This window comes from Limulus polyphemus, unplaced genomic scaffold, assembly GCF_000517525.1.
Source record: "Limulus polyphemus unplaced genomic scaffold, Limulus_polyphemus-2.1.2 Scaffold2270, whole genome shotgun sequence".
Taxonomy (NCBI): Eukaryota; Metazoa; Arthropoda; class Merostomata; order Xiphosura; family Limulidae; genus Limulus; species Limulus polyphemus.
The window spans coordinates 102,563-126,031 of record NW_013667880.1 but is presented as its reverse complement, the minus strand read 5'-3'; the positions used below and the strand labels follow the sequence as shown (position 1 = coordinate 126,031).

Below are 23,469 nucleotides of genomic sequence, written 5' to 3'. Positions count from 1 at the left end.
TTCTTAAGTACACACTTACAGCAATGTTTCTTAAGTACACACTTACAGCAATGTTTCTTAAGTACACACTTACAGCAATGTTTCTTAAGTACACACTTACAGCAATGTTTCTTAAGTACACACTTACAGCAACATTTCTTGAGTACACATTTACAGCATCGTGTCTTAAGTACACACTTACAGCAATGTTTGTTAAGTACACACTTACAGCAAGGTTTCTTAAGTACACACTTACAGCAATCCTAAAGTACACACTTACGGCAATGTTTGCTAAGTACGTAGTTTAAAAACTTCTTGATCATTTGAATATTTTATTCATTTATAGTCCTTCCTTTAATTCAATAAAGTAACATAATAAATGCAGCAAAACTGTCAGCAACTTTATAAAAGCTAGTTCACAAAAACTATGTTATGAAATAATTGCAACAAACTGCAACATATCTTTGCACTGAGAAAATTCTTTCATAAACACACATCTTACAAGAATTAAAGACAAAATTGAGACAACATCATCTAAAATATGCACTGTTATAAAAGTTCCTTTGGGTTTATCATAAATAAAACAGCTGCTGTGTAACGTTTTTCCTTATTAACCCTAGCAACATGGGTCATGGGTCAAAGGTCATGTGATAGCATTTGTTGATTCGCATTCAAAATTTTATTGTACCACAATTTTATGATTGTATGTCAATAAGTTTGGTATCAAATTGTAGATTAAAATTAAAATTCTAGTATTATACATTAATTAATTTGTTAATTTAAAACTAAATATTAAAAAAAATCCCAAATATCAATTTTTCTGTGTCACATGGTATGTTGCATGTAGCATTGATTCAAATTAGATGTTTGTGAAATCCAATTACAAAGTCTATAGTTTCTTACAAATTAGATACTCAAATTACTGATACTTACAAGCTAGAATGTAAAATAAGAACTCCTATCTTTTTTATTTTATGATATGTTAACATATTTATTGAATTAACCAAGGTGGCCCTGTCCACCTCTTCAGTTTTTGAAAATACCTGTTTATGCACACCTACTTCACCCAATGATGTGTGTATAATACATAAAAAGCTCAGAATATCCCCTTAGTGGTTTTCTCAGTCTCTGCAAAGTATTTAGGTGGCAAACTCTTTCTTTTCATGCTAGATTCCAAGTGGTAAGGTAATACTTTAGTGAGCTCAAAATTTAATATTTTTTAGACCCAAACACAGCTTAGTTATTGAGCTTGATAAATTATAGTGGAATTCTGTGGTATTGATATAGCAATTTATGATTTTTTGTTATTTCAAAATGTATATATAAAACCGAAAAAAAAAGTTATTTCATTTCACATTCTCCATGTGCAAAATTTGATAAGGCTTAGCAGCCTATGGCAAGCAGCAAATGAGTACAAAGTTCGTAATTAGAAGAGATAATTATTTGCTATACTTCTTTATTTACTTCTCTATGTTTTAAGAACTTATTTGTAAATAGTAATAATGTATATAGATATTTAATGTGTTATAACTGAAATGTGACCGTATTTTACAAAATACTAGTCCACCAAAACACAGCCAAGACAAGTCACTTTGTAAAGGCCAGTTTTATATTCTTGGATATGGTAACATGAGTGCATGTGCTCTGCATCATTGCAACTTCTATAATGTTAGCCAGGCATGGCTGATAGGTCAATATAATAAAAATAATAAATATATATAAAGATTTATAATGTTATGAAATTTAAGCTATTTAGACTGAAAATTTGTGTTTTTGTGTCATAATTTGTAGACATTCTAGAAAGAAAAAAGCATAATTTATATTTCCTTCCTAATTTTTTATGGTGATTACGAGGTCGGTCAAATTAACCCAACCTGTACAGTAGTGAAAATAACAGATAAAATATTATCAGGAGGTTATAAAGATTTGCATGTGAAATTTGAAAATTTTCTGATGCATGAAATTATTTTAATCTTAAAATCAAAATTACTTTACATGTTGGATAATCAACATTCGAAAAGAAAAAAAGGCATGAGAAAAACATTACTTAGGAAATCTTAAAAATTAATAAAAAATATGATATTTTCTGTACAAAAGCCTCAATGTTTACTGATAATATGCAAAAGTTCGTGAAGATACGCTTACTCATTTAAAAGTTATAACATGGAGACTATAACAAGTACAAAATGGTTACGAGGTTGGTCCCTGGGACATGACCCATGCTGAAAGAGATAACCCTTTTACAAAAGGAACCCCTTTAAACACTTTTTTGCATAAGTCACTGTGTCACATTCAAAATTTAATTAAGGACCTTCACTATCAATGTATGTGATTGAAATTAATATTATAATGTAAGGTATGATTCGAAGTTTTATTTTTATACAAGTTTTAAATCCTTTATTTCAAAATAAACCTTTAAAAACTACTTTGAACTTCAGATGCATTGTCACATGACCAATGAGCTATGAAAATTCTCTACTTTGGCTCTCTGTATCTTCAATAATACAATGTAGTTGAGTAGAGGTATGTCTTAACAATAAGATGCTTACATAACATGTTGAATCATTCATTTCAAAGTTCTCTGAATAAATGCAGTTGAAACAAGTAATAAATTTTTTCAACCCCTGACAGTTGTCATGCCCACCTCAACAGATTTACTTGAGCTCTATAGCCTACATGTAGAAATTAAATACACATGTGTATAGTCAATAGAAAGAGTTCATTTTACACTATAATCTAACAAAGGTTATTTTGAAATTGTTGAGCAGTTGTTGTCGTGGGTTGCCCGTAACTGATGGTAGTGTTGTTGGCTGCTTGATCGACTATAGCACTTATGGTTGTTTCTTACCTAAATATGTTATAGTTAGAGACACAGTTTAAATTGTATTTAGATTTAACTATTATATTTTAGTTAATTATGTATTAGTTATCTTTTAAAATGCATAACTGAAAGGTTGTTTCTTACCTAAATATGTTATAGTTAGAGACACAGTTTAAATTGTATTTAGATCTAACTATTATATTTTAGTTAATTATGTATTAGTTATCTTTTAAAATGCATAATTGCAAGGTTTAAATATACATCATACTTTGCATCTGTTCTCAAGGCTTACAATTTTATGTGGTGCATAAAAATTTTGCCAAAGGGTTGCACATGTCTCCCAAAGAAACTGTAATATGCTTTGAGAACACCACTGACTTGTGTCGAGATGAACAATAACTAGTAAAGGACAACAAAGGAAAATGAAACATTAAAAATTAACTATTTCTATTATTTCATTACATTGTATGCTGATGATAATAGCTAAAGTTAATGATATGGTGGAGAAAATGAAGAATAAAATAAATATTTACCTTAAAAAACTATTGATATTGTTTTAGGAAGTTCTAGATATCATGCAAATTAAATATGAAAATTATAAGATGAAGAAAAGTATTTTTATACTTAAAATGAAAATCACCTTGTACGCAATTTAATAGTTTGAATGCAAGTAACTAAATATAAAAATACCATATTTTAGTAAAACACTTAATTATAATAATGTCATTCTTTGTGTACAAGATAATTATGATGTTTAACAAAATTTTACCAGTTGTTGAGAAGAGACATTAAGAAATCTCAAAGTTACAGCATATATTATTGTACAAGTGAAATTATCCACTCGATTTCTGCAAATTGAATGAGCCCACAAAAGGGTTAAAAAACAGACAAGATCTTATCATAAAATTTATGCTTGGTTTTTGAAAAGAATATGTTCATTTACCTCTACGTTAGGTTTTTCAAAGTATGTTCGTTTCCTCTCCTTGTCCTTCTCTGTTGTCTTATCTCTGTTTCTCTCTCTACTGGAGTATTTGTCTTTTTCTTTTCTGTCCAAGGTTGGCATGTAGTCCCCAATGTCTCCATATATACTACAAATGGATGAAAAATAATAAAAACAAGTATGATTTAATCACATCCATTCTTCAAATAAGTTACTATAAGTTAATGTTTTCCTTTCCTGAAAATGTATTTGTGATAGATAATCACCTCTTCACACAGAATAGCTTGTTTCCTCATGCATTTTCCTTTGTGCTTTGCATGACACTAGCCTTGAGCTAACTCCCACCTAAAAAACATATGTTTAATGTAAGTAGCACTAGTAAATGATGGCTTCATCTTGTGACAATATCCCTCCACCACAGGAGTGCAACACAACCTACCTTGCACAGTAGCTCCCGCTAAGCACTTGCTCTTGAAGTACTTTATTTTTAGATGAGGCAAAAATACAGTGCGCTGGAAGTAAGGAGTACGGGTGGGAAGGCATGCGGAGGCGAGTATCTATAAGAAATACATTCTCAGGTAAGGAAAGTGTTAACATCCTAGATGATACCTCACCTCGACACACAGAATAGCTGGAATCCCATATGAAGATTGTGGAGGATCTGGTGCAAACATGAAACCTAAATGAGCTCACTTCAGAAAGCACCTGGAGGTAAAGCCCATAAAGTGTGAAACCTGATGGCAGGGAATCCATAGGGCACACCTGTTGGAGGTTGCATTTCATCTCGACCAGGATTTACTGTATGCACGAAATGAAAGGCAAAAGAACCCCAAGTGTTGTAGGGATGAGAAGAATTTTAGCTTGACCAACCAAGCACCCATACACAAGTGGTAGGCAAGCAAAGAAGTGCAGTGTGATTAGGGTGCAATCAGACCCTAATATGTATGTATGTGTCACCTCATCTCAACTGGACAGATAAAGACAGGGGTGACAAACCCATTCTGCTGCAGGAAGAGGGCATATTATCTCTTTGAGGAATGAACCACACTACACAGACAGTACAGTCACCACCGTACTCCAACTGTATTGTGCTATACGCAATCAATGAGGAACTCTCCAAGGTTCCCCATCCCAGCAACTAGAAAATGGTAAGTGTTAAAAGTCTCCCATGCTCTATTTAACTCTTCCAACATGGGGTCGGTCGATTTGACCGAGTTACATGACCTTCTGTACTCATTTAAAGTTGACATAAATTTAATACTTATAACTCTCTATATATTGTGTATATCTTCACAAAATTTGGCAGTCTTTCAGTTAATATTACAAGTCTTTCATATACAAAAAGTCATATTTCTTAGTGAAGTACTTTTACTAAAATAAAATAGTTTTGTCCATGAATATACTGAGTATTTGTTTTGAATAGTCCATGTGCAAAGTAATTTTCATGTTAAAATTAAAAATACTTTTCATCATCTCAAAAATCTCAAATTTCCTTTGTGTAATCCCTAAAACTTCCTAAATGTATTTCATGCATTTTTTTTCACTAAATCCTTATAGCTTATCTGTTATTTTCTCTACCCTAATCTCAAAACTGGATCTGTTAATTCGACTGACCTCGTAACCACAAAAAAAACAAAAAACGAAATAAACCTAAATTAACCTTCTTTTCTTTCTAGTATGATTTCAGATTGTAACTTTAAACTACATTTGTTTATCCTGAGTAGCTCTAAGTTCGTAACATCATACATCTATTTATGATTAAATTTTATTGTTTTATTGCCCTTTATATTTCAAATTGAACTGTGTTTAACTGCTATCTGTGCCATTATAAGTTGTAAATCACTCTGGGAATGTGCAGCTCATGTTACACCATCGAATTACATTCCTAACAAGCTGCTCGCATGTGAAAACTTTTAATTATATTATTATTACTTATTTTACCTATTCTTGTCTTAAATAACTTAAAAAGATCCATACTTTCAATTTTAGTTACTTTTATAGTAATAAATAAAGAATGAATATGAAAAACAAGAAATAAAGTACTTATCCAATTTTAGTTTTTTCTTGCCCTCGATTGTCGAGTAAAGTTAAGCCTGATTTTTTTAGCGATTATGGTAAAGGACTTAATTTTTAGTTACTTAAATAATACACCAAAGAATATAGTCTAATAACATGCGAAAAGTAGACAAATTCATTTACTTCTAAAAGTTTTCCTGGCTTTCTAACTATGCGACAAAAGCTGTTACAAATTCATCTAAGCTAGTCATTAACTTTCCCATGGGAACGAAATTGCTACTCCGAGTGGCATTGACGACTGTTCAAAACACAATGTTATACAAAACGCCATTTGATATATGAAAACCTTGACTTTCTATTGGTTATAAATAATATATAATGAAACATAAAGTAGAACTGTCAACCAACTGTGAAAGGGAAGATGTGACAGGTTGGTGTGGCAGGATGGTTCTGATTTTCTCTTTGATAGCTCTGTAACAAAACAAAATTGAAGGCCATAAAAATTATGGTCTGTTTAAGTAATAACGATTTTATAGATAGCATTTTACATTTAAATTCTTACATTTTAGAGGGGTGATGGATAAAATAGGGATGATGATGTGCTAAGACAAAATTTGTTATGTATGTTACACTAGTGGAAATTCAGGATTTTTTTATATATTTCCTTTTTGAATTAAAAACTTAAAACTTGTATACTATTAAAATACGAATTATTAGCTAAGATTTTATACTATTCTAATTGGTATAACATAAACAAGAAGTAGTTTAATAAAATTTTGAATGTAAGACACTAAAACCTTGTGTCATGCGCAGTAAAAGGTCCCCATGCCGATAGGTTTACAGGGGGGGGGGGACTTCACATTGGGGAGAACTGGAGAAGTGCCCGAATTCCCAACAGATACCTGATGGAAAGGTGTTTTACTAAAAATAGTGATGGGTGACTAGAAAACCCTATATTTAAAAGCTGACAAGCATGAACCAAAGAAGTAGGCAGTCACTTCTTACATGCCAGCTTTTACCTTGATAGAATAGAATGGTCTGAATCAGAGAATTGAGTAATTTTGTGGTCTTGGGGAACACTCCATCTCAACAGTGGACAATGGTAGAGATGGGTTGAGCACTTTCCGTTACCTCCGACTTAATGCAAATTTTAAGAAATAAGCATACCCTGGAAGACAACATCAACCACCTGGCAGGATCAAAAAAAAGAGTGAAGAGGATGATTAAAAAGAAAATATACTTATACTTCTCAAAGACAGTGTGTATTGAAGAAAAGCATCTGGAGGGAGTCAAAATCCTGCAGGAGATGTGTGTATGTTCACCCCATGCCAGCCTGAAGATCTTGTCCAAAGGTTGGCAAAATTGAGAGGCAAGAGAGTGAGACAGATAATGAATTTGATGTACCAAAATGTGAAAAGGCGTGCAAACATCAATATCTAGAGATGAATAGAAGACCCATTCAGGTCAGAGTAGAGGAGTAAATAAGTACTATGAAGAGAGTGCAGGAAACATCAATGGCATATGCACCAAAATGACAGCGACCACAGGACGAGAAGAAAGAATTATGTCTTCAGAGAAAGATGGTATAAAGAACGAGGCAAACGGAGCAAATATGAGAGCACGTAAAGGCGTGGTGAAGGCACCAATGGGAGGTTTGCCCAACTGTGAGTAAACCTAACAAAAAACTGAGGGTGGAGAGACCCCTCTGTGAGTAGAATCTGGTCAACCAAGAGAGGTGATCAGCCACCATATATAAAGTGTCCAGCATATAACAAGCTATGAGATGTACCCTATAGAAATGACCCCGAAAAACAGATCCAAAGCATAGAAGCAAAGAGTCTTGGAACAGGGGCTCTACTGACAACTGCTACAACAAATGACCAAGAAATTGTTGAAGTGGATCATGACTGACCAATCCACAAGAATAGGAAGGAAATGTGGAGATGCCTGATGAACTTCAAATGTTTCATTACGTTGATGTGTAGTAAATGCTCCTCTGGAGCCCAATGCCCAAAGTCATGTTATCATTCAGAGACTCGCCCAAGTCCAACAGAGAAACATCTGTGAAAAGATGTAGACAACAGTCAGGGGAGTAGCAAGGAGATGCCCACCATGGTATTGGTATGGAAATGCCACCACGATAATTGCTTGAGATGAGGTGAGAGGAAGCACACTACCAAAGACAACAGAGCCTGAGAAAGGTTCCACTGATCTCACAGTGTCCACTAGAGCAGTCTTATGCTTGTGCAGCCTAAAGATATGAGTTGTTCTGGTAAAGAACCCCGAGTATAGAGTGTAAATGAGAATGGTAAACTTTGGTTACATTGCTCACATGAAGACTGAGCCAGACCGAGATGAGAGGTGAAGAAAATGCTCAGATGTAATAAATGCTAAGTGTGAGAAATGGTTTGGAATTATTGACTAACAGCCTCTTGAAGAAGAATGGAGGTGTGAGAGGAGTCCTCCCAAGATGGGACAAGGAGAAGTCAATCGTTTATATAATGATGGAACCTAAGCCACAATCCATGAATATGGTGGGCAAATGCTCCCATGACTCGAATGAAGACATAAGGTGGAGATGCAAAGTCAAAAGGAAAAGCACAGAACTGGAAGACTCGATTTCAATGGTCAAACAGAAAAATGTCTGGAGAACGAGGCAATTTAAATGTGTAAAAAAGCATTTGACACATCAATCTTGGTCACTCACAGGGTGAAAAAGGCTACCAGAGAGAAAAGAAACCCTCCACTGAGAACTAGAAACCCATAAAAAATGGCAGGTTGATAACTGGACACCAGTCTCCAGTCTTGTCAGAGCCCACTAAAAGAGAAAGAGAGAAGAGTAATAAACCTGAGTAGGGGTAAATACTTTCTCAGTGACATTCTGGGCCAAGAGATTAGAGATTTCATCTAGGAAACACTGTAGATAAATTGGATCAAAGTGAAGCAGTAAGGAAACAGAAAAGGGGGAGATGGGAGGAAGAGTGAAGAAATTGGCTGTGGGTAAGAACCTGAAGAACCCATCAATCCACCAAAAAATGGAGACCAAAGGCTGGCAAAGTGAGACAGACAATCACCCACTGGGCCATACCTGACAGGATAGTCACCAATGAGACAAGTGATTTGACATTATGAAGTGAGAGAATGAGAAGGAGGAGGTCAAAAAGCATGAATGGGAAGGGGAGACATAGATTGAGAATATCTAGGAACAGGAACAGAACGGTGAAGTTGAGAATGACGAGAAACCATAGAAGTTAACAACGATGACTCCCTCAGCACGGGTCTCCAGAATCAGAAGCACTACTGAAGAAGGCAATAAAAGTGGGTCCAACAAAGATTACATAGAAGAGTGAGGGAGATGAACATTAGTTAGGAGAGCATCCCAACCCAACAAGTACCAATCGCAGAAGAAATAAGTAAGGACGAATAAAGCAGAATTAGTAGTACAAGCTAATCTGGTGAAAAGAGAATAAATCTCTTTAGACAAACCCCTCCAGAGTACAATGAATTGCCTCAGACATAAGGTGTAGGAAGGCAGTAAGAAAGACGAAGGCCAGAAAATTGGGCACTAGAACATGAAATAGAAGCTAAAGGATCACACTCCCTCCAAGCAGGTAAGACAGATTCCAACGAATGAATGGGAATCAAATAATGGAAATGAAGAAAGGCAATAAGCCAGGACAAGAATCAAGTAGGAGAGGAGAACAAGGCATGCGAGTACAAGTGCATAGTTGCTCAAGAAACATGTCTGCATGGACCATAATAACAGATGATGGAGAGAAGATAAAGTACTCTTAAATTTAGGTTTCATGTAGTAAAGAACATGAAAAATTGAAAGAAAAGAACATATCAGCAAAACTATGTCAAGGAAGAGATTAGAAGGGTGAGGATTTTCCTCCATGGGTAAGCAGTACCTAGAGAAAACCCTCATCAATATCGTTGTCATTCTGGTTATGTTCAAACTGACAAGAAGGAAGATCAGCTGAATGGATAAGAGTTCAAGTTCAAGTATGTATGAGGGAACACACAATTCATGGAACAATGGTTTTCAGGTCATCCACAGACAACAAACCTCCAGAAGCAACAGGTTCAAGTGTTAGTAACATTGTCACTAGCATAGGACAAATTAGAAGTTACATTTATTTGAAAATTCACAATGGGTAAGGAGAAAAAATGTTTTGCTCTTTTTCTTTAGTAATCAAAGAAACTAGTTAAACTTTAATAATTTTAAAAACATCTGTTTGAGACAATACTGAGGAAAAGAATGAAGATTTTTCAAGCACAAGCACATGTAACCATTTCTGTTAACTTTAGAATTAGGTATAGCTCAGAGAAATTTTGAGCACATAAACGTGTGAGCTGACTCTGCAAACGAGAGCCTACTTGCCTACGTATGTGGTTATCGACTAGTCGTCAATCATCTGAAGTCTAATAAATGTGTTTGTACAAGTAGTAAATATAAATATCATTTATGATATTTCATTATTTATTGAAAACTAAAATGCTGTATCAATATTTATTGTGATGTTTAATTATGCCACCATATGTACAAAAAAAACAAACATTTCTTATCACAAATTCACTAAAACATCCCAGGTACTAAATCACTATCTTTAAGCCTCATGGTGATCTGGTAATGTAGCTTTGACAAGTCTTTATTTTAATTACTAATTTTGTTGAATAAATAATATGTAAATCATAATATGTTCATAAAATTAAAAATCAAAAACAGTTACCTCTCGTCACCCATCTTTCCATGAGCTTTCTCATCATCTCGTAGCTTAATTTTTTCCTTCTTTTTCCCTTTCCTGTGATGAGGTCCTTGCCGGAGGTATGAAAGAATCTGAGTCAGTTTGTTGATCACTATATCATTAGTGGTAAGTGTAGTCTGGGTCTGATAAAAATAAGATGGTAGTATTGTACTCTATAGTCATCCTAGTACTTAGATCAGTAGTCTAATGAGTTAGTAGAGTATCTTCCTAACATTTTTCACACTTAGTTCAGTGGTGTAATGAATTAGTAGAATATCCTGCAAACATTTTTCACACTTGATAAGTGGTCTAATGAGTTAGTAGAATATCTTTCTAGCTTTTTTCACACTTAGACTGATAGTCTAATCAGTTAGTGTGATATCTTTATAACATTTTACATACAATTTGTATAGTTCTAATACACAACAAGACTATACTTGTATATGTATCTAGTTTATAGAAATGTAAGAAAAGTTACAAAAGTTTCCAAAATTAATGTATTTTACACAATACTTAAACAAGCTGATATTTCTGATTTCATAAGTAGTAAAGAAATGTTGACATAAAAGAAGTTATAAGTTTAGTTGCTAAATTAGCTATGCAATTTCACAAATTTTATATGTATGGTGATTTTAACTGTCAACTACTTATCACATTGGAATTATATTTATATAGGAATTGAAAAATAAGTAGTTTTTATTCTTATGAATTATTCAGCAGGCAGTTTGAGATTCTAACAATGAATATTTTCTGAATTTCTTAGTACACATACCTCAATGATTGGGCAGTCAGCCTTGCTACGAAGTCGAGTGGTAGGAATATCACTCTCTGCGTATTCATCTTCCAAGTCAATAACGTATGCCATACGTCCCGGAAGGAAGAGATCATTCTTTTCAACTTGATATCCACGAAACAAGAGACGATACAAGTTTCTCCCTGTAGAGAAAACATTAATTACTAGATTTATTAAGTTAGCAAATAAACAAAGATTGGATGGGGGAGGCTGACAAAAATAAACAATGAAAAAATTAAGTTCTTGAAACAAAAACATCTAAAGACAGTAAAGCAAAATTAAGAGCTGTGATACAGGACATATAATGTCAAGGAAAACAGAAAGAAGTGAGAAGAAGGCAAAAAAATCAAGTCTAGAAATTAAAAAAACAAGGTTACCCTATTAAACTAAAGAGAAATCTAGGCTTCCATGGGAAGAACAAAAATTTTATTGATTAGACTAAGATGCTTTCAGAGACAAATAAAGAATGAGAAAGACATTAAGAAGACATGGGAGCATAAAACAACAATTAAATGTAATATAAACTATTGTAACATGTTTATATCTACAACCCAAGTAAGATTAGGCAATAGGAAATAAAGGTTACTTAAAAAAGTGTAAAAGAAACCCATACAAGCAAAAATTAAGATATAAGGAGAATTAAGATTGCTTTATATCATTAGAAGAGATCAGAGGAAGAAGCATGAATAAAAGAGCTCCACAAGAAAAGAAATAAAGGAAATGAGCAAATATATAGAAGGGTAAAGTTGTGATAGTAAAAGATTACTTAGGAACTTTGGTATAATAGATACAAAACTATAGCACCAAACTCAGTAATGGAAGCCTAAAGTAAAGTGGCTCAAAAGGAATACAGAAAGTTCATGTATGGAAATATAAAGTGGCTTAAGATGAAAAAATGTACCCAGTAACCTTGATGGGATAGAGAAATACAGAAATATGGTGGAACAAGAGATCTGCAAAGCCATCATGAACCAGACTTGGAAAGGGTACTAATAAAACATTGTATAAGATTATATTCAGTGCATACCAAAATAGAAAATGCAACTCACCCATTCTGGTCTTGAACTGCATATCTTCTTCGTCCTTTATTCTGAAAGTAAACTTTTATGTAATGACTTTCATCATTCACTGTAAAAAGAAAAGCCTAGACCTATAATTGTATGTTCTAGACTTACTCATGAGAATGCTTACAGGACTCTGAAACACATTAGACCTGCAAATATGCCACTTCACACAAACACCTTTAGTTATATGTTCGAGACTTACCCATGGGAATACTTAAATATCTATCAGACCCTGAAATACATTAGACATACAGATATACCAGTTCACACAAGCACAATACAATCAACTTCAATAAATTATTCCATTTGTAAAATAGAAGAACACAAACTCATTCATTAACTCCTTTCTTTTGGTGACCCTTTTCTGAGCATGTCACAAGATTTTACTTAGTTACATTAACAATTTAATTAAGCTATTTTATGATCAATGTTTGTCAATGAAATCAGCATTAAAATGTACATTATAGTTCAAAGTTTTATATTACCTAACTTTTAATTCCTTTATTTCAAAGGAATTAAATTTTAAAGTTTTGTTTTATTGTCTTATGCTCCACAAATTCAGAAATGTTAAATTTGTGTACTTCTAATTTGAATAGTTCTTGACTTACATTTAACTTATAAGTGAAAATGTAAAGACAAGCAAAAAAAAAGATGTTTTAAGATTACTTCACAAAATATTAAAAAGTAGGTACATTTATGTCTTAATTTTAAACATTTTATTGTAATGTACCACAGATTATATAGTATAAGCTAATGACAGTAGCTACAGTTAGTACTATCATAGAGAAAGTGAAAGAAATATATATATAATCATTTAACTTAAATTAAAAAGAACTTTTCATGTTCACTATGGTGGTCCTAGGGGTTGTGCAAATGAAATTTGAAACCTATATGTTGGAAAAAAGTATTTTTTTATACTTCTGTTGTTTTATTGATTATGAGAGAAGGCTAACTAGAGATAAAGTGAACATATGACTTCAAAGTGACAAGTGACAACTTTACATTTCATATACACACAATTATACAAAACTTAAACCATACGTTGTTTTCATGATAACTTTTTCCATTTCTTCCTCTTCCTTCTCTTTGCTGGTGATTTCACTTCTCACCTATTGACACAAAAACAAAGGTAAATACCAATACTATACAATGTCACAAGAAAGCTTACATTAATGGTAATATTAAATTAAATGTAATTTTTGCTACTAATTTCCTCAGTTCCAAAAACTAAAATCTTTTTTCTCAACTTCCTTATAAAGGAAGCTTCATGTAAAATTAAAAATAAATTAGAATAAAAAAACCTTTTCAGCAAATTAAATAGAAAAACGCTACCAAAAGTTATTTTCATAAAGAGTTTTCACATTACACATTTTATTCAAACAATCACTTTCACACAATAAACTTCTTTACAACTAAATGACAACACAAAGAGCACAACATCAAGACCAACATACACAAACCTAATATACTCCAAAAAAACATAATCAAGATCAATATATAGAAACATAATCTACTCCAACAAAAGATAATGAAGATGTGTACCTAAAAACCTAACCTTTTCCAATAAAATATAATCAAGCTCCAAATACAAAAACCTAATGTCCTGAGACAAAAAAAATCAAATTCTTTGTATAAAAACATAACATTAGGAAAGAAAATATAACCAACACCAACATAAAGAAACCTAACCTTTTTATATTAAAGATCTAGCATTATGCACCAAATTTGTCAATATAATTAAATATGATAACAATAAATATATAATAAATCAAACTTTCTGCAGTAAAACTTAACCAAAACCTATACAACTTTACTAATCTTCTGCATCAGACTTTAAACTATATATATACCCTACTAACCTTCTGTAACAAAGTTTAACCTAGACCTATGAATTATACTAACATTCCATAACAAACTTTAACCTAGACCTATATACCTTACAAACCTTTTGTAACAAAGTTTAACCTAGACCTATGAACCATACTAACCTTCTCTAATAAAGTATAACCTACACCTATATGCCCTACTAACCTTCTCTAACAAAGATTAAACTAGATGTATCACTCAACTCACCATCTCTAACAAAGTTTCACCTAGACAAATACCCCCAACTAACCTTCTGTAACAAAGTTTAACCCGTTACCTGCCGTGGCCATTTTGTCTTATCGTGAGGGCAAAATCACATTTCTGAATTGAAAAAAATTATAGAGAAATTATCTTTTCAGATTTTATTTTTGTAAATAGTAGCATAAAATTCAATTATATGTACAAAATTGTATTATTTAATGTAGTTTAAAGAGGAATTTAATGAAAAAATTCCTAAAATACGTTTTAGATTGTAAATAAGTGCTTTCTAAGAAAATTTTTTTCCAAAAATTTTTTAAGATATTTCCTTCTACTTCAGCACTGGTCCTGCCATCTATGATTGGTATCTAAACTTTTTTCTAGTCTGTTTTCTTTATAAAACTGCGGCTGGGCGTGTTAAACCTCGGTTGTAAAACTTTTAGCCAATCCTAGTCGAAGGTGTTAATTTCAGTACCAATTATTCCAATTGCTGTATCTCACATTAGACAAATCATAGGATGATAAGGAAAGCACGTGATGAAACGTTGTCCTCTGGAATTTACAATATGAATGTGGGTGGTGCTTATTATAGTAACTGCCATTTTATGTAGAGGTTGTATTTAGTACTGGCCAATAGTGCTTTTCTATAAGCGTTAGAAAAATTGCTTCTGGAAAAAACTGCATGGGATGTACGTAACTTTTATTATTTCTGTATAGTAGCTTAAGTCATGCTGTATCGTATATCTATTTACATTAATCATTATATTGAAAAATTAACTCAAAATAGAAATATTTTTAGGAAAGAAGTTGATCCACGATTGTTAGGGTTAAGAGCTATCGAGTGGCGAGTGCAAGGTCTTTACATGAATTAGAATTAGGACTTTGAACTGAAAGAGTTTGTGATTTTTTATATTCTTTTGAATTTAAATTTGTAGTTTTAAGTTCAATAATTTAGCATAATTTTATATTTAGTTCATAATAATAATAATATGATTCAGTATTTAGAATGGTAAACTTGTGTGATTTGTACATAATACTACTAGTACTAGTACCACATAAGAATTTTGTATTTTTCCTTCTTACAATCTTTGCTTTGTAGTAAGACCTACACTTCTGTTGTTATTGCGTTAGAACGAAAACAGTCTAACATATATATATATATAGTTTATTCTGATATCTTGCAAATGGTTCAAACTCAGTGTACATGTGACAACAATAAAACCCATATGTTGGTTGTGAAACAGGCTAAATACATTCATCTCAATAATACAGGGAAGTTATGACATTCTCACAGTTGGGGTCTCAATACACTGAAGAGCTAAAGTTTCGAATTCCAACATAAATCTTGCCTATAATGAGAGGAATGTGACCAAGACTAATCTTTTAAGTGCTGTAAAGTAATTTTCTTTGTGTAATTTTCTTTGTAATTTATGGTGTCTGCATCATTTGGTAATCTCTTCTAACAGGATGTATCAAGTAACAAGGGGTCAGGCTCAGGCTCAGGCGATGTTTATTGAAACCACCTGTACTATAAACTGTTACATACATTCACTAGTAGTGGCAATTAGTTTTGTCTCTATAGTGAAACAATATACACAAACATATGTTGAAATAAACTTGTTTGAAAGTTCAAATAAATGATATTCAAATACCGAAAAGCTTTCTTACTATCATATCTACAGTAATGTTCAAATGCGCCTGCGCTGAACGAGAATGACTCCCAACAGGGGTGAGATAGTTTACAGAAAACGTACAAAGTTCACGCTGCTGACCCCACGGTTTAATCAGTCTATACACCCTATTCACCTTCTGTAACAATGTTTAACCTAGACCTATATATACCCTACTTACCTTCTGTAACAAAGTTTAACCCAGACCTATACACCCTACTAACCTTCTGTAACAAAGTTTAACCCAAACCTATACACCCTACTAACTTTCTGCAACAAAGTTTAACCCGGACCTATATACCCTACTAACCTTCTGTAACAAAGCTTAACCTGGACCTATATACCCTACTAACCTTCTGAAACAAAATTGAACCTAGACCTATATACCCTACTAACCTTCTATAACAAAGTTTAAACAAAATATATACTTTTTACTAACCTTCTATAACAAAGTTTAAACAAAATATATACTTTCTACTAACCTTCTATAACAAAGTTTAAACAAGATATATACTTCCTACTAACCTTCTGTAACAAAGTTTAAACAAGATATATACTTCCTACTAACTTTCTGTAACAAAGTTTAACCTAGACCTATTATATTCTACTAACCTTCTGCAGCAAAGCATAGTCAAGACCTTTCACCAAATGTGTATGTTCCATATCACCACCCAAGAATTTGGACTCCTGAATCATCTGGCGACGACGTTCAGCAGCATCCATACCTCTAAAAGAAAATAATTAAGACTTAAATACACATGGAAATGTATTATGCAAACCATAGCAGTAACAGCAAAGAGTTGTGTACATTTACATTATCATTCAGCCATTCTACACAACCCTTTAACCTTATCACTATGGGTCATGTGTCAAAGGCCATGTCATTGTGTTTGTGCATTCTAGATTTTATTGAATACTATTTCATGAATTTATGTCACTAAGTTTGGTATCAAACTGTAGATTATAATCAAATTTTAGTATTATAGATTATTCAACTTCTTAATTTATTTGTTTGTGATGACAAAATACAAAGTCTATAGTTTTGTACGAATTAGGAACTTAAATTACCAATATTAACAAGATAGAATATAAAATAAGAACCTCGTATCTTTTCTATTTGCTCATGTACTAAATCAAGACCCCACTCACCTCTTTCTATTTTTGGAAATAGTCCCTTATATATACACTTACTTTTGTACATGACATGTGACTAATCAATCGAAAACTGAGAATGTTCCCTTAGTGGCTTTCTGAGCCACTTTCAAGCGTTAGGATGTGATCTCATTCATTCAAAAGTAGATTCCAAGGAGGAAGATTATGTCTTTAGTCTGCTCGGAATTTCATATTTTTTATACCAAAATACAGTTTAGTTACTAAGCTTGATAAATTATAGTGGAATTCTATGATATTGATATGACAATTTATGATTCTTTTGGTTATTCAACTGTATATATAAAACCTAAAAAAAATTATTTTGTTTCATATCCTCCAGGTGTGAAAATTTAAAAGGTTTAGCAACCTACATAAAGCAGCAACTGAGTACAAAGGTCGTAGCTATAAGAGATATTTAATTGCTTTACTTCATAATTTACTATTCTATGTTTTAAGAAAGATAAGTTTAAGAACAGACTATATTTTACAAAATACTAGTCCAATAAAACACAGCCAACACAGGTCACTTTGTAAAGGCAAATTTTATATTCTTGGATACAGTAACATGAGTGCACATGTGTTGTGTCATTGTAATTTCTGTATTTTTAGTCAGGCACGACTGGAAGTCAATATAATAAAAATAATAAATATATATATATAAATGTATAATGTTAAGACATTTAAGCTATTTAGAATAAACATCTGTGTTTTCCTGTTATAATTTGTAGTCGTTCTAAAATGAAAAAAGCATAATCTATACTTATTTCCTAATTTTTTATGGTGGTTACGAGGTCGGTCAAATTGACAGACCCCATATAGACAATCTTCATCTCAGTAAACATCTCAGAGACTGATAATGTTTATTTTTCAAGGAAAATTAATGCATTTTGGAAAGTAACAAAATATCTGTGGGTGCTAATTGATCACCAATACTCAGTAATAAAAATGGCATGTATAAAACTATAGTTATGAACAGTTGCCTATTTCAACAATATATATATATGCTGTTATACCATACACACACAAATATACAAGAATAATTACTCACCTGCACAAATCATGTGCATAAGTAACTTGCTGCTCATAGCCAACCACAATGTCAATGTAAGTGTGTGTCTGTCCACAAATGTATGTGAATAAAATTTGTAAAATTCCAGACAATATATAATCATGGATTAAGAATACATGGTACACAGATAAGCACATGAAGATTTGTGGATAGAGCAGACATATATAACAGTAGGTATTGCATACACAAGTCAACACAAAAGAGACATGAACATAATGAAGTCTGAACAGTTATCCTGGTTGACTAAACCAATTCAGGAGATAAATGTTATGCAAAAACAAACATAACAGACAAGTGAGCATTAATATCTGTATACAGTGTATAACACACATGTGAGTGTTGATGACTGTACAGATGAGAAGTGGGTGCTGATGTCTGTACACATGGTATAACAGGGAAGTGGGTGTTGCTGTCTGTATACATGGTATAGCAGAGAAGTAGGTGTTACATTTGTATATCTGGTATAGCAGAGAAGGTGTGTGTTGATGTCTACATACATAGTACAGCACAAAAGTTGGTGTTATATTTGTATATCTGGTATAGCAGAGAAGGTGTGTTGATGTTTATATACATGGTATAGCACAGAAGTTGGTGTTATATTTCTGTATGTGATATAATAAAGAAGTGGGTGTTGGTGCCTGTAGACAGGGTATAACAGAGAAGTGAGTGTTGATGTCTGTATAGTTTATATAACAGAGAAGTGGGTGTTATATTTGTATATCTGGTATAGCAGAGAAGGGGTGTTGATGTCTATATACATAGTACAGCACAGAAGCTCATGTTATATTTCTGTATGTGGTATAATAAAGAAGTGGGTGTTGATGTCTATATACTTCATGTAACAAAGAAGTGGGTGTTGAAGCCTGTATACAATGCATAACAGAGAAGTGGGTGTTGATGCCTGTATACAATGTATAACAGAGAAGTGGGTGTTAATGCCTGTATACAATGTATAACAGAGAAGTGGGTGTTGATGTCTGTATATATAATGTAACAGAAGTGGGTGTTGATGCCTGTATACACAGTATAACAGATAAATAGGTGTTAATGTCTGTATACATGGTATAACAGACAAGTGGGTATTCAAGTCTGTATACATAGTATAACAGACAAGTGAGTGTTCATGTCTGTACACACAAACATATATAACGTAATTTTATCTAAAACTCACGATTTGACATCAGGAGCTACAGCTCTATATCCTGCAGTTGATGATATAGGATCTTCACTCTGGTAGTCTTCGGCATTTCCTTCTCTTCTTTCCTTTGCCTAAGTAAAACAGATAGAGATTTTAAAAAAATATATTGTTTCTCCACGCTACAAGTAAATGGTGTAACTATTTCATAGTCGAGTTCAGAATTTTTACATAAAAGAAATGATAATTGAATAAACATGAATGGTATACCAACAAACACTGACCACACTGTCCTTTGAAATAAATAATGCCCCAAAAGAGTAAAACAGTTTTAATGCAAGTCAAGCAGAAAAACTGATAATAACAATAGGCAGGATATAAGTCCCACAAGAAAAAAAACTAAATCAACTATTAGTCTACTAGACTGTGACGAACAGGTGTTAAAACAACACCAAAAACTAAAATAAAGTATTAATCTATTGCACTACTTTATATCCACTGTTAAAGTACAGACTATTTCCACTATTAAACTATACATTTATAAATATACAGAATAGGATGGACCACATTTTAAACTGTACATGCAATATTAAACTACAGAGTTATAAATATCGTGTTCAAGATGGACCATATTTGAAACTCCTGTAGGCCCACTACTGTATCTGGATTTATAAATATACAGTACATGATGATCCACATTTCAGACTGCACAATTTCCACTATTATATTTTCAGACTTATAAATATACAGTTCATGACGATCCACATTTTAGACTGTACTACTTCACTGTTATATTTACAGATTTATAAATATACATTTCATGATGAACCACATTTTAAATTGTACATGCACTATTAAACTACAGATTTATAAATATCATGTTCAAGATGGACCATATTTCAAACCCCTGTATACCCACTACTGTATCTACAGATTTATAAATATACAGCACATGATGATCCACATTCTAGACTGCACTATTTCCACTATTATATTTACAGATCTATAAATATACAGTACATGATGATCCACATTATAGACTGCACTATTTCCACTATTATATTTACAGATTTATAAATATACAGCACATGATGATCCACATTATAGACTGCACTATTTCCACTATTATATTACAGATTTATAAATATACAGCACATGATGATCCACATTATAGACTGCACTATTTCCACTATTATATTTACAGATTTATAAATATACAGCACATGATGATCCACATTATAGACTGCACTATTTCCACTATTATATTTACAGATTTAATATAAAGTTCAGGATGATTCGCTGTTATAGTCATAACTTATTACCAAATAAAGCTAAGTTGGAAGTTCCTATACTTTACTGAAATAACAAACACACAAACAGCCAGAATAGTTGATTTTATGTTAATATAATGTAGTTATAGTTCCCAGTGCAATCAATTAAAAGAAAATCTAATTTAGAAGGATTATTGTAAACCATACAAAATGAACAAATTCAATTTACTTACTCGATCTCTGTATTTTCTAGAAAGTTCAGCAAGTTTGTCTTCTTCCTGCTTCTTAAGGTCAGCATAGTATCTGAACATCAGAAAAATAATCATTACATTTGTTGGTTTTATGGGGCCAAGTTATTTACAGTAGGTGTCTGTGACTTGTTGTTGATAAATGTCAACAATAAATGGACAGCACACAATTCATTAGTTTTAACCCATACACTGTAGCTAGGAAGTGTATTTCCCAGAGCTCCCACCCACTCACACTGTTTACGTCTTCCTCTGCTGGGTCCAGGTTCTTCATCTTGACTATCATCACTAGATGGACAGCTAGTATCCTCTTGTCCCGTTGCCTCTTCATCATCACGAGTTTGAACCCAACTCGACTCACTTTCACTTTCTTCTAAGCTATTTGAATCAAGTGCATCAAGCATATTTACATAGTAATTATGGTTACTTCTCATCAATTTAGCAACATGGGTACAGTCGGCACGCAGTTGCTGTACATTCCACTGAGGCATCTTGTTGTTTACTGAAGGGCTGAGTGGAAAACATTTAGGGAAACTATATATCAACATTAGGTGGGATGCCAAAAATTACTTTCCAAGTAATTTTACTATCATACATCATGCATGGCCATTTTGAATGACAATGGGAAAAATTTGTCCCAGCCACAGAGTAAGGGTTAGAATAATATATTCAAAACGAGTCAAACGGATGTACAAAAATTCTTTACACTATAGGATATCACAGTTGTATCTAAAACTCTAAATAATTCTCTTTTCTTGTCAAAAGTCCACACAGGCTGGTTCAGTTATTTTAGAATCCAATTGACAAGACAAGTGTTTCTTCTCTATCTCTCTTTCTCACAATAGAATCTGTGATAAATTCTCTGTTACCCTGTTGGTTACCACGGTTGTATCCAAACTTTAAATAATTGTCACCTTTTCGTAAAAGTCCACACTTCAATTACTTTAGAACACCCTCTGACAAGACAAACTATTCTCCTTATCTCTGTTAAACTCTGAAACTCACTTTAAATATTGCCCATTACAGCTAAACTAACAATCACATAGTCTAACTTCATGTTCACTAACTTAACTTTTTATTGACTTACTTCTGTATCTGCACGTATTTATAACATGTGACAGAAAAATCTAGAAATATCTAGTGCTCTAGTAGCAACAATATTACACATAAGAAAAACTTAGAAGGTTTGAGTATGATGACATCAACAATATTACACATAAGAAAAATTTAGAAGGTTTGAGTATGATAACATCAATAATATTATGAAAGCCTAGCATAACAATTAAACTGCATACACAACATATGACTCTTACTGAGTTAAGTAATGAAATTTGTCGTAACTATTGCTTTTAAAATAATTAACAATCAACACTCTTCTTATGAAAACTATATAATCATCAAATATTAAGTCACAAAAAAAACTAAATAATAACTCTTAAACTAAACAGTCTTGTATATCCAAAAACATTTGTGTTTTCTTTGATCAGCAGATAACTTAGTATTATCAGCCCTTCATGTTTGACAAGCACCACCACAGTGATGCTAGAATGCCCTCACAAAATGAGTTTTTCAAGGATTTCTTAGAGCCCCCATCAAAATCTATCATGATGCCTGTTGTTCAGGATGCATTACTTGACTTTTTATAATTACCATGAAATAAATACTTTTGAATTCAGTTATTATTTATCACAGCAATGGTCACATACAATCAGCTGTTTTTTGTACACACAGAAAAGCTCAAAAATAAGTGTGTGTGACTCAGTTGTCTGATACAACTCTGATACTTTAATTGTAATTGACCTAGACTAGTAATGTTACATGCATAGTAATAATTCACTTTCAAACTAGTTTGTTGCATATAGATATCAAATACTTGCAACAGAGAAACTAAGTCAATGTTTTAAAGTTTAAATTACAAAATTGGATATTAAAAAATTCAGACTAGAAAGAAGAGTTTTAGCAAATTTGATTTCGACCTAAGTTGCATTTGATGAACTACTTTCTGTATGACACAAGGCTTCAAAGGTTGTCATAGGTTATTGGCATGCTGTGAACGTCTCCATTTATCTAGCAAAACTCTGGTGTGTTGATAGAAAAACAGTGCAATTCAGACAATACAAATTAAAATTAACATCTGTTGTCCAATTTTGCAAACAAAGAATCAAGATGAGGCATCAGCTACTACAGCCATGAACTGTTTGGTAGGGTTGTTTACAATGCTCCTGTATTTTTCAAATGTGAAGGACTGGTATAATGGATATCCATAAGTGGCAACCGATAGAAGTGGACATACTGTTTCTATGTATAAAATGAAATAAAGCTCTTACCCCTTTCCAGACGGGTCACAAGTGAAAGGCCATGTCACTGCGTTTGTTGACTCGCATTCAAAATGTTATTAACTACTATTTTATAAATTTATTTCAATAAGTTTGGTATCAAACTGTAGATTATAATTCAAATTTTAGTATCATACATTACTCAATTTCTTAATTTAAAAAT

At 32.6% G+C, this 23,469-nt stretch overlaps 1 protein-coding gene across 5 annotated transcripts in view; it reads right to left on the bottom strand.

The window, feature by feature from the left end:
* The window catches only part of LOC106466472 (protein Red-like), a 68,495-nt gene that overhangs the window by 30,167 nt on the left and 14,859 nt on the right, over positions 1-23,469 (bottom strand). For all 5 annotated transcript variants that reach the window (XR_002612215.1, XM_022394488.1, XM_022394487.1 and 2 more), the window contains exons 5-12: positions 20,956-21,025; positions 19,488-19,585; positions 16,708-16,822; positions 13,403-13,470; positions 12,347-12,387; positions 11,277-11,440; positions 10,490-10,647; positions 3,744-3,888 (exon numbers count right to left, since the gene is read on the bottom strand). Coding sequence is in view for 4 of the 5 variants with exons in the window: in XM_022394488.1 (XP_022250196.1) it covers positions 3,744-3,888; positions 10,490-10,647; positions 11,277-11,440; positions 12,347-12,387; positions 13,403-13,470; positions 16,708-16,822; positions 19,488-19,585; positions 20,956-21,025 (859 nt within the window). In the remaining variant the exon portion in view is untranslated. The remainder of the gene's footprint in view (positions 1-3,743; positions 3,889-10,489; positions 10,648-11,276; positions 11,441-12,346; positions 12,388-13,402; positions 13,471-16,707; positions 16,823-19,487; positions 19,586-20,955; positions 21,026-23,469) is intronic.